Here is a 12,656-nt window from a genome sequence, read left to right as displayed (position 1 = left end):
ACCAACTGAAAGATTGGCAGCAATCGACGCAGCACTGAGACCCAAAACAGCCGAACGTGGACCAGTATCCTCGGCCGGAACAACATCCATAGGACTCCCACCAGAACCACTGTCGCTGTCCCCGCTGAAATCAAGAATATCAGCGAAACTGTACTCGTTGGCCAGACTGTCGAGATCTCCACACTCTGCTCCAATGTCGATACCAACGTCATCGAAAACATCTTTATAAAACCCGTATTCTTGGGAGAAAGCGCGTCGGATTCCCGCAAGAGTCTTACCACGCGCGTGCGTTGGCAATCGGCAGCTCGTCGGAAGACGGCCATCTTTCCTGTGAGACACGTCGACCTCGCGACCTCCCATCATAAGATCGGGATCGCCGTCATCAGAGTCGGCATCGTTCGCACAACAACCGTTATTGAAACCATCAAATCGACCTACGGGGGCCTCTACGCCGACCTCAGCTCTGCCCAAACGGAACCTTCTCTGCCGACCACCAAGTCTCGGGTCGTCAGATCGACCCCCACTGCTCGCGCCGAGCTCAAAACCAACTGGCCAATCTCCTTCCTCGTCATTGGAACAAATCAAAAACGCGCCGACCTCACTAGATTTGCGACCGGCGGATCCCATCGCCCACTCATGCGATCTGCCGAGCTCACCCTCGACCAGCCGACCTCGGAGATCTCCACCATCGGGAGGATCTATGTCGACATTGCCCAACCTCGCCTCACGGTTGCCGACCTCGGAGCCGGCATAATCGAGAGACGGCGCCGAGCTTCGTACGGCGGAACTAAGGGGAAGCGCCGAGCTCCGTTCGGCGGAATTATCTTCGCAGCCGACCTCGCGCTCGGCGGAATCGAGAGGTGGAGCCGAGCTTTGTATGGTGGAGTCAAGAGGCGGCGCCGAGCTCCATTTGGCGGAGTCACCCTCGACGGATGCGTGCTTCAACGAGGAACGGCCAATCTCACAAGGCCGAGCTGAACGATCCATGGTGGCGGCCGACCTTTGCCGATCCAAACAATCCGACGGTATTGAGCCGACCATCGGCGATCTCACGATAGGAAGCTCGGCGGCGGATGCTAGGTTTCCAAGGGTATATGACCAAGCAAAGGAGAGAAAAATAGAGAGAGAAAGAAGTAAAAGCATAAAAATAAAAAGAAAGAGAGAGAAAGTTACCTTCTTATGGAAGTGGAGGAAGTGAAGAAGAGGGAGAAGAGAGTGGATACATAAATAAGTAAATAAAACGAAAATTTCACTGTCGTAATCCGTCACCTCGATCTGCGACATGCCCCGTTTCCGGAAATTTATCGAATACCGCGCTCGAAGTAAGGACCGTTGGATATTCACGGTGTCCCTCGAAGGACGAGCTTGGCATTACAAAAAGAGCTACTACAGCAATTTCTTCCCCAAAGGCAAACCGAGACAATCTGTGCCGAGCAGGCATATTACGAACGATTTAAGTATGCCCGCCGATCGCAGAAAGACTGCCACTCTCCGGACTAAGGGGGGGACTATTGTTGGATATGGGCTACGCCCAATATGCCACTCGGCCCAACGACACTCATTAGTTGCATTCTCGGCCCAGCGAGATTGGAAGCAAGTCATTAATTCCCGCAGAAGGGCAATCTCGGAAATTCGTGAAGGAAACCCTAAACTTTCCTAGGTCAACAGTCTCCTATAAAAGGAGAGGGCATTTATTGGGATCATCATCCTGACCCGCGGACAATACTCACAGAGCAACACTTTGCATCGAAAACTGTTATTATCTTTCGTATAATTCGTCTTGTTTTCAGTTCATCATTTTAAGCTTACTAGTTCGTCTGTGGACTAACAAGCTCTAATACGATTTGTTTAATTGACGATCTCACGCTTTCCCCGATTAATAAAGAACTTAGCTCGCTCTTTCCCACTAAATCTTATTTGTTTAAACTGTGTAATTTCCCGGTACAAACAGTTATCAGTATTATTTTATTGCTTGTGGTGTTACCCAATCATACGTGTGCAACGCTTTATACGTGTGTATGATCATAGTTATTGATCTATATTATTATTATACATGTTTGAAATATGAACGGTTCAATTAATTTGTTTAAGCTTGAAGTTAACTATATGTATAATATTGCAATTATTATTTTATCCATCATCGATTATTATCCCTTTGTTTTACTGTTAGTAAACTGAGTTTCACGGTTTTAATATTTAGTTATCGAGATCTATACTGTATTGTCAATTGAACTCGATTTATAATATACTCATCATGAGTAACTCATGTGGTATCGTTTATATGCAGTTCGGGCTGGTTTTTAGTGCGTCTAATAATTGGACTAAGCAAATAATCGCTCACCGATGGTGTCTCCGTCTCTTGATGTCTGTACCGAGATAAGTACTACTAATCCATCATATTATATATAGTTAATCGTTACACTCATATATGACATAGTAACAGACGGAAACAATTTTATAGAAATTGATCGTCATATAATTATAATTGTTATAGAATCATACACACATGTCATATTATTGCTATATGATTGTTTAATCACAAATTTTAATTATATATAATATCATAATGAAATCTTTTAAATCATGTTTCCAACCTTCTTTGGTGAATATATTGAAAATTTAGTAACAAATTACTAAATAATAATTATTGTTTATGTTTTCTTGGCATCACTTCTACGGGAAGGTTTAAGTCCAAATATATGACCATAAAATTCATTAGTTCTTTAGAATAATCTAAAAAAAGTAAATGATTAAAATTCTATAAAAGAATACAAATCAACTTGATTCCAATTATTACCAAGATTATATAATTGAAAATGATATCTTTGATGGAAAGATATTGGAAAATACATAATTTACTTGTCACAAAATATTGTTGTCATGTAGACATAATATAGTGAAAAATATATTTTTAAAATTTTATAATCTTGTTATTTGTGAATGAGTAAAATTATGAGATGTTGATGTGAATCACATCCTATTGGGCTGGTCTATTCTTTGAAGTGAATATGACTTTATGCTATAAGTGGTTTCCACTATTCTACTACAATATTAAATAGTAGAAAAAGTATTGAAAGCTCTTGAAGAGTATATATACTATTGTCTATGAGAACACAATTTGATATTAATGTGTTATAGTCTCCCAAGTCTCAAAGTTAAAAAGTTAAAAGATATAATACATGAACAATTTGGGAATATTATTGATTTCAGAGTGGGATTCAAATCGAGATTGATAGACATGAAGTGTCATCATCTCGAGGGGGAGAATTAATGAATCAAACATACAGAGGTGATGGATAAAATATAAGATTATATTCACACCCGAAATGAGTTTAATCACTTATATGATAGAACAAATTTTGAGGATTTGAAAAGTAATCGTGTTGAGACAATAAGAAAGAAAAAATACTTTGAAATCATAAGTATTACCCAAGACAAGAAAAATATTTTAGATGTTACATGCATTATCTAGAAGATAAAGTGCATTGTAAAAATCTCACTGTTTGGCATGACCGGTTAAGCCATTCCGGTTCACTAGTGATGCGAAAGAATAATCAGAAATTTCTGAAAAGATTCATTAGAGAACCTAAAGAGTTTTCCTAGTGATTTCTTATGTGTGTGTTGCTTACAAAGCAAGCCGATTATATGGCTCACCCCATGAATTTGGATAGTGTCAATTTTCTGGTACGTATACAAAGAAATATTAGGGACTGATCATCCACTATATATGTTTGTTATTAACTTGCAACATGGAGTTTGCAAGAGTATTTGGTTAATTGACAATGGTGGTGAAACCATGCCAAATAATTGACATAAATGACTCTATATGTCAATAAGTTCGCATCAGGCCAACATATTATATTATGAGTACTCCCCACTATAATTGGTTTGGGTCAGAAACCATATATATTCCATCTAAATGTGTTTATACATGTTAAGTTGCTCCACCACAATGATTAAGATGGAATTTGAAAGAATGTTGGAAATATGTTGGATATTAATATCTCTTGATGATTGAATATCTCGAGATGCAAAGACTGTTGGTTTAGTGAGTTAGTCTTTCCAACATGAGGGGGAGAAAATAAACAGTTGGTAAAGAAATATTATGGAAGAAATTATCTTGATCCTCGTACTTTGAAATGTGCGCTAGAAATTGAAAATATAATTTATTGGCAAAGATTGCAAAGATGCTAAATGCATGCAAGAGCCATTTTCTGACTTTGAGTGAAAAAGTCACATATACCAGCTGTGCTCCAATTAATGTCCTAGAAGGATAAGATCAACTACTATTAAGTCTAATGATCGCATGAAGTGTGATAGACTTATGGTTCCAAATATAAGCATCCTCGGAAAATAAAAGGAGCATAAATTAATATGGCACCGAGAAAGCAAAGAGTCATGAAAATCTCTAAAGGAGATGTAGACATGAGTAAGAAAGTGTGATTCATGTACCTGAGAATCATAATGAAAGGAAATCTCAACAAGTTGAGTCATGTCTAGAGTGAAAGGGAACCAATAAGCAAATCGATGTCGTTATATGTTTGCATGCAGTGTGCAGTTGATGATGTTATGGTTTAAAAATCGAGGATCATATACCGCGATTAGTAGAAAAACTTTGATTGAAAAGTATAAACAAAGAATGATTGATTAATCATTGAAAGAAATAACTATGAAATGGTTCTAGTCTCTTAAAGAGAGAATATTTGGACTTGTAGTCCTTACACTTGAAAGTGTAAAATGAGTGGGACATAAGAGGATCTTTATGAGAAATAAAGTACGGTTAGTAGGACAATGATTCTCATAAATTCTTGATATTGATATGAGAAATGTACTCTCATATGGTGGAAGCAACTATTTTAGATCCCTTATGAGTTTGACAATAAGAGTAAGACTTGATTTAGTCTATTGAGAAGTTTTCAAACTATTAGAAGTTTCCCTTAAAGTGATCATATTGCTAGAAGCAATATTTTATAGTTCTCAGGAAAAAGTTTTGTAGACTTTTGACACCTTTGAGGAGAAACTGGTGAGAGTTTATCTCTATTAGAGTGTAGATCATTGTTGTTGATATTAGGGATCTTATAGTGGGTTGAAAATAAATCGGGAACAAGCTAAGGAATATCTTAGGGTTGTGTAAGTCCGAGATTGAAATAAATTGTAATTATGTTCAAGAAGTATTTTCAACAAAGTTTGAGGATGCAGGCATTTGTTGAACCTCGTTAAAATAAAAATTATATGTGTATTTTGTCTCTTCAGCACTTACAAGTGGGTCTTGTTAAAAGAAAGGTACAAGAACAAGTGCAAATATGTTGATGATGAAAATGTTATCTAATCTCTAGTAGAGATTTCGCATACCAAGGAATATATGGAGAAATAATTAATGATGAAATATTAGTCTTGAAAGATAGAGAAATCAGATTGTATAAGATCAGATATTTCATGAAATTTCTTGAGGTTACAGATTTGACATCTGATGAAAGAGATGTTATCTCAGGATGCTTATATCAACATAGAAAAATGGTCTTTGTAATACCATACTAAGAAGAGGAGTTGAAAGGGAAATTTTTACAAGGAGATTATGAATAACTCATATGTATAAGATGATTGTTTGGAAGATTGTATGTAAAAGAAGATTTGGGCTTAAAGTTCAAATAGATCTTCTATATGAAAGGGGTTTAAATGACTTGAAGTTCAATGACCCAGTAGAATATATGATGATCATATGAGTTTGTACCTGAAACCGCTGTTTATAACAATTCAGAAAAGATGATATATATGATCATAATGCATAACCTGAAGATGATGCTTTCAGGGGGAGAAATATAATCATAAGTGTGGTTGTACTCTTTTTCCCTTATCATGGTTTTTATCCCATTGGGTTTTTCCTTGAAAGGTTTTTAACGAGACAACAAAGAACACGCGAAAGATAAACACCTGAAGAGAATATTATGATTTCAATGGTGAAAGATTATCATCTTCAAAGTCTTTGAAATACATTGATGAGATTGTGAGAAACAAAGATAATGATAAAGATGAGTCACTTGCGAGACCCATAACCAGTAGAAGAATGGCGATACATGTTTACTACATATTCGTTCAAGTGAAGATTTGGCGAACCATTTACCAAGGCGTTTCGAACCACTACTTTTAAGAAGCTATTTCATCATATTGGATCGTCATCTCAAAGATTTCAAGTGATGTACTCATGAGGAGGAGTAGAAGTGCGCTGCACTCTTTTTCCCTTAACTATGGTTTTTCCTATTGGGTTTTCCTGGAAATGTTTTTTTAACGAGGCAACATCTCATATGCGCATTTAGGACTACATTTTTATAATGGTTATCTAAAGGGGAATGTTATGAATATATTATATTATGTGGATGCTCATTATTACTCCATTAGTGTAACCCTAAACCTTATTATGTATCCCTATATATATGTTGTATCATATGGAACAGATAAATAACATAAGACAATAATTCTCTAAACCTCTTGTTTATAACAAGTAGTAGTATTTATCATACAAAGATTTTTGATCTTGCACCCTAGTAAAGTAGTAGTATTTATCATTGTTACAAAGGGCCGTTTCTATATAGGATTCACATTTCGTGGGTATGTACTTCATTAAAAGCCCTAATAAGGCCCCATCGAAGATAAGTAACATAAATCAGCCCAAAGGCGCTTCTAAAATTTCATTTAGTTAGCCCCATAGATGAATATACAAGAAAGAAATTAATTTTAGATCAGGATCAGGCAGGAAAGTTTCACAATGTACAAGTTGATACCAACTCTTGAAGAAGAGTGTACTTTGCAAGTCAACGAAAAATACACAGCATCAAAACTTCCATTTAAAAAAAAAAAAATTGATTTGAGCTTAGTCGGTAATCTTCAATCCAAGATACTTCTTAAACCGGAGTTGCTCTGATCATCATAAACGTATTCATCATATTGGGTTGACAGACAGGGATCCACTTAAAAGTTTAGAAAATGAGAGACACGGAAAAAGAAAAAAATAAAACCTTTATCACTTATGCAAATAGTCCTCCTACTCAGACGATCAATTCACATTCTGCTGGATATTATATAAGAGAGTGCACGTTCAAAATGAGAAAAATTAACGGAACCACGACCTCGCCACTGTAAAAGCTTTTTTCACCTCACCGATATTTCTGATCCCACCAACTAGATTTTAGACAAAGATTGTTTGTTTGTTTTTTTGTGTGTTTTACATTAATTTAGTCATTTACTTACATATCTTACTATATTAATTGGGAAATACAAATATGAAACTAACTTTAAAATGTGTAAAAAATTACATTCAATTGCTATTAGAAAAGCTTAATTAAGCTTAGTTAATTAATTAAATAAAGATAATTAATTAAAAAATAAAAAATGCTAACATATCAAATATAAAAAATCTAGAAAAATAAAAAAAATATATTTTCTCTCTCTAATAAATTATGGACGAAAATTACTAAATATATTTTTAAAAAATAGAAATCAATCATAATTTCAAAAACTAAGATTTTATATCCAAGTACACAATATAATTATTTTTAATAACTAAATTTCGAAGATTTTGTTAAGATTTTATATTATGATTCTCCTATCATCTTTATTTTCTTTTATTTACAAATTGTTCGGAATTTTCATATAATACTTATGATTAGTAAAATGCAGATTTTTTCTGCATATGTTATGATTTGAATTTTTTAAAACGAATATATATTACTCAATCTAAAAAAATGTGTGTTTTAATTTCTACATTGGTGGGTTGGTAAAAATAAATTTATATAGATGATAAATTAATAATTTTTCTTTGTTCATAATTATAATATTAAAACTACTACTTCATATTTCACAAAATAATGATGCAAATACAACAAACAAACAATATAAAACTGTAATATACATCAAAAAATAAAATATTATAATATTCTAAAGTAATTAGTATTCAAAAAGACTAATAGATTTACAGAAAAATTAAAATAAATATTATCTCAAATAAAATAACTTAAAAAAATATATAACACTAATTATTATTATTATATTATAATCTTTTTTTAAATGTTGATCCGTGCTTAAAACACGGGATATCTCCTAGTATCATATTATTCATAATCATTATTTTTATCCAATAATCAAAACGTGCAACTTCATGACAATCTGGCTTACAACTCAGCGATCACATGTCGATCCTAATCCACCGGTAAAACAAACTCATTTAATGTTAAAATACACTGCAAGAAATTTAATTTTAATACTAAATTAAGTCATCTAATATAAATGAGATCCTTGTGCTACTTTTGTTTAGCGGTGATCAGATTCAAAACATATCAACATACTATAAGATAATTTTCGCTATTAATGTGTTGGGGTCCAAAGTCTAAACATATCTAGAGTTTTTAATATATAGTAAATACTATATAGAATAAAGATGAATGTTTGTCAAAGTAAACTTATGTAACAAAAAAGATTAGCTGTATATTAAATTTTAAAACTCTGCAGTCAATGAATTTGTTAAACTTTAGTACTTATATAATACAAACTTGTACGTACTTGGATTCGTTGCTTAGTAAACACCAATAAAACAAGATTTGATTATGGATATGTCGGTTAAAAATCATGAATAATTAATTATTATAAGAAAGAAAAAAAATTAATTCTCATACTATAGGTTGATACCGTAGGATAAAAAAAAATGGACGGTCAAGATGCAAACAAATGAGTCATAATGGATAATCCTACATCGGACGAAGCATCGACGAAACTTCCAAAGTTGTATATATAACTTAAAACGTTGTGAAGAAGAAGCTAACTTCTCACAAACACCACCACCATTTTAAAGAAAAAAAACAGAACCATCTCAAAAGGTTTCTTGAAAAAAAATCAAGAAACATGCCAAAAGACAGGAAGATCGGGATCGCCATGGATTTCTCGGAGAGCAGCAAGGACGCTCTTCAATGGGCGTTCGATAACTTGGCAGATAAAGGAGACACTATTTATGTTATCCACACGCTTCCAATCTCTGAAGACGAAGCTCGTAACTCCCTCTGGTTCAAATCCGGTTCTCGTAAGTTTCCCCCTAGCTACTTTTGTTCCTTTTTTTTTTTTTTTTATGGATGATCTATCGGTTAAATCCGGTTTTATCTGGTGTTGCAGCTCTCATACCGTTGGTGGAGTTTAGGGAACCAGAGACTATGGAGAAATATGGTGTCAAAATCGACATCGCATGTCTTGATATGCTCGACACTGGTTCGAGGCAGAAAGAGGTTTTTATCCGATTCAAAAAAATACATGTGTTCTTTTTTTTGCTAAAGACTTAAGTATTGGTAAAGAAACTAATTAATGGTGGTTAATTTATTGAAAATAAAAAAGGTGCATGTAGTGACGAAACTGTACTGGGGAGATGCAAGAGAGAAGCTGGTTGATGCTGTTAAAGATCTCAAACTCGACTCTATTGTCATGGGAAGCAGAGGACTCAGTGCCCTTAGAAGGTAATTTTTTTTTTTTTTTTTGCTAATGGGTAATTAAGATTTAGCATTGCTGCGTATATGAAATTATAAGCTGTGAAATAATAGGGGGATTGATATAGTAGTTTGGCCTTTGAGTCCATGGTTTAACAATACCACCCATCTCATTTTCCTTTTTGAGTACGATTTTTACTTGTATTATAATATCAAACTTCGATTTATTATTTTAATTAAAATTTCTGTTTTAGAGGTAGAACAAATTAACTGATTGGCTTCTATGATAATTAAGGCCAAAAAAATAAAATAAAAAGAATCTTATGATAGTTACTTCCAACCTAAAAAGTGGATAAGGTCAGCGTAAAACGACAATGGGTGATTTAGCTTTATCGATTAGCTTTTGGTTTAGGTTTAGCTTTGATTTTTGTCGTTGTTTCATATAATTAAGAAAACAAGATTTTGTTTTTAGGTCGGCAACTGTGTAGTGTGGGTTACAAACTTACAACTTCTTTTTTTTCAATTACACTTGTCTTTCATTATTATTTTCCAAGTGTAAATGACTAATACTAATAATTTCGATATTTGGAACAGGATAATAATGGGAAGCGTGAGCAGCTTTGTGATCCAACACGCGCCTTGCCCTGTCACCGTTGTCAAGGATAACGATTCTTACAAAAAATAAAAAGCTGTCTTTATCTCATCATCATATTATTATGCCTCCTTCCTACCATAATAATCATCGCAATCTATGCTTTTAATAATTATGAAACAACATCTTTGTTGGTTTATATATGTAATTGACAGCCAAAAATTGAAAAAGGGCCCTAGAACTTTCTTTCTCGTTCTAATTTAGTGTTTTTTTTCTTGCTTATGATTTCAATTATAAATTTCGGTGTGTTTTGCTGGAATCACTCCATGTGATTTGCTTCAACATGTGGTGGGCTCGATTACATAGTTGTTTTTTACATCCAAAAACATTTAAAATTAAGTTTTCCTTACAGAAATCACATGGGGGCAGTTGGATTCTTTCAACTGATCATTAACTTATGGAAAACAAATATTATAATATTAGATTAAGATTCGTATTAGAGTATGAGTTGAAATTCTTTTTATTTATATTGTAATTTTTCTATAAAATATAATTTTTGTGATTATTTTTAAAAGTTGATATGTATAAAATATTATGCAGTAAAATCATATGCTAAATATGAGGATTTGAAATTTTTTTTTGGAATATCCTTATTAAGAAGATTTGAAATTGAGATTTAACTAATAGTTATAATCCATATAACCTATAACTTATCAAATAATCAGATAATTAATCTTATAACATATTATATAGTCTACACAAAAAGGTTGTGTACTTCCGTTTTATTATATAAGAGATTTTACATTAAAAATAGATACTGTAAAAATAAAAAAATACTGTATGCATGAATGAATAATGTATATTTTGTTATGGAAGATAGATCAGCGTGGTGATTTATTTATTTATGTTGCATGTCATCGTAATGATCTATTTGGAATTCGATGAGATTGATTACAAACAGAAACAAATCGTAATAATATTGAGATGATTAGGACCGGAGAAGAAAAACAAAGCAAATTCGTAAAATCAGGGCCACGAGCCCAGGTTATACGGGCCAGCTGGAATTTAAGCCCAGTTTCTATTTTAGTTTTAGAAACATAGAAAACTAGATCAATACTATATTACCAAGAATGTCACTGCCTCTTGTAATAGTAACCCTCAAGGCCTTAACCGATTTTGTTTAGTCCTTTGATTTGATTTGCCTAGGTATATGCCAAACTCTCTGCACAAATCTTAGCCTTCCGAGTTCCAAGACAATTGACAAACAGAGCCAATCTCACAGTTTCCTCTCTTTGGTTTCTGTCATCTATGCTCTTCATATTCATGTAAGTAACTTGAGGTACAAGGTTTTTGACGAATAAATTCAAGCTTCTTTTGGAGAGGTCTAATGTCCCGGAAACATAGTTTTGGACCATCATTTGGTAATACTCAGCATCCAAATTCAGAATTGTTAATAAGAGAGATCAAAGTAGTTTCATATGTTCACTTCACATTAACAAACAATAATGATATTAAAACAGCCACAAGGACGGTGATGACACAACTCCCACAAATCCACCATACGATTTGATAATCCAAAAAATAAGCATTATGAGGTTTGTTCACTGATCTCTTAGACATCAACACCTGTTACTTATGTTGTTGGTAAGAACACTATCTCCCTCTCAGCCTCTCACTCAACTCAAGTGCTTACTCCACTACCTTCAGTGCCTCAAATCTGCTCATTATTTTCCGCTATATAAATCACACATTCACGAATGCAATTCAAACCCACAACACAAGATCGACTAAACACACAATCTTGATTTATTTTCAAACATCTCCAAGAAACAAATATGGCATCTTCCTTGAAATTTCTCTGCATTCTTGGCATGATCCTCCTCGTAGGAGTTGTCGTTGACGGTGCAGGGGAATGTGGTAGATCTTCGCCGGACAATGAGGCGATGAAGCTGGCTCCATGTGCAGGTGCAGCTCAGGATGCTAACGCCGCCGTGCCAGGAGGTTGTTGTGCTCAGATTAAGAGATTTTCTCAGAACCCTAAATGTCTCTGTGCTGTTCTTCTTTCCGACACGGCCAAAGCCTCAGGCGTCCAGCCTGAGGTTGCCCTTACCATCCCTAAACGCTGCAATTTCGCTAACCGCCCTGTTGGTTACAAGTGCGGACGTAAGTATTTTACAATATACTGTATCTGACTTTATGTTATATATATACATTCTGCTTTTTACTTGATTTTCATTAAATATAATGACTAATGTTGTTTTGTTCTTGTTTCCTTTTGCTTACAGCATACACACTTCCGTGAAGTGTTGACGATTAGAAAAGGATGAAGGAGCCATAACTGAGCTTTATGTGGAAGCTTGGAGTTTACTTCTACTATGTCTCCTCCATGTACCGTATATTATATGAATAACACAATAATGTTTATACTGTATGTATCAGTGTGATTGGTAATGGATCTCTATATCAATATATATGATATGATTTCACTCTCTATTTCAATTGATTTTCTTAACGTCGTTTTGGCAACACTAATACAACTTAGTTACAAGTCGATCTATCACCAATAAACTCATTGAATTTGAAACCAGCGAAGTGTAGTTGAA

At 34.2% G+C, this 12,656-nt stretch overlaps 2 protein-coding genes across 2 annotated transcripts; both read left to right on the top strand.

Moving 5' to 3' along the window:
- On the top strand, nt 8,893-10,372 carry LOC104781260 (universal stress protein PHOS32; the record flags this gene model as incomplete). The annotated part of the gene is given in 4 exon segments (XM_010505885.2): nt 8,893-9,067; nt 9,157-9,266; nt 9,373-9,491; nt 10,056-10,372. Coding segments are annotated over 4 exon segments (495 nt in total). The 3' UTR covers nt 10,147-10,372.
- Nucleotides 11,815-12,552, top strand: LOC104781259 (putative lipid-transfer protein DIR1). Its single transcript, XM_010505884.2, has 2 exons — nt 11,815-12,216; nt 12,339-12,552. Exons 1-2 carry the CDS (start codon nt 11,889-11,891, stop codon nt 12,353-12,355), a joined length of 345 nt encoding a protein of 114 aa, XP_010504186.1. The 5' UTR covers nt 11,815-11,888; the 3' UTR covers nt 12,356-12,552.

Source organism: Camelina sativa, chromosome 4 (genome assembly GCF_000633955.1).
Source record: "Camelina sativa cultivar DH55 chromosome 4, Cs, whole genome shotgun sequence".
Lineage (NCBI taxonomy): Eukaryota > Viridiplantae > Streptophyta > Magnoliopsida > Brassicales > Brassicaceae > Camelina > Camelina sativa.
The sequence above is the reverse complement of the archived record's forward strand: the minus strand, read 5'-3'. Positions and strand labels throughout refer to the sequence as shown.

Coding starts and splice junctions, on each gene's coding strand:
- LOC104781259 (XM_010505884.2), top strand. CDS start 11,889: ATGGCATCTTCCTTGAAATTTCTCTGCATTCTTGGCATGATCCTCCTC.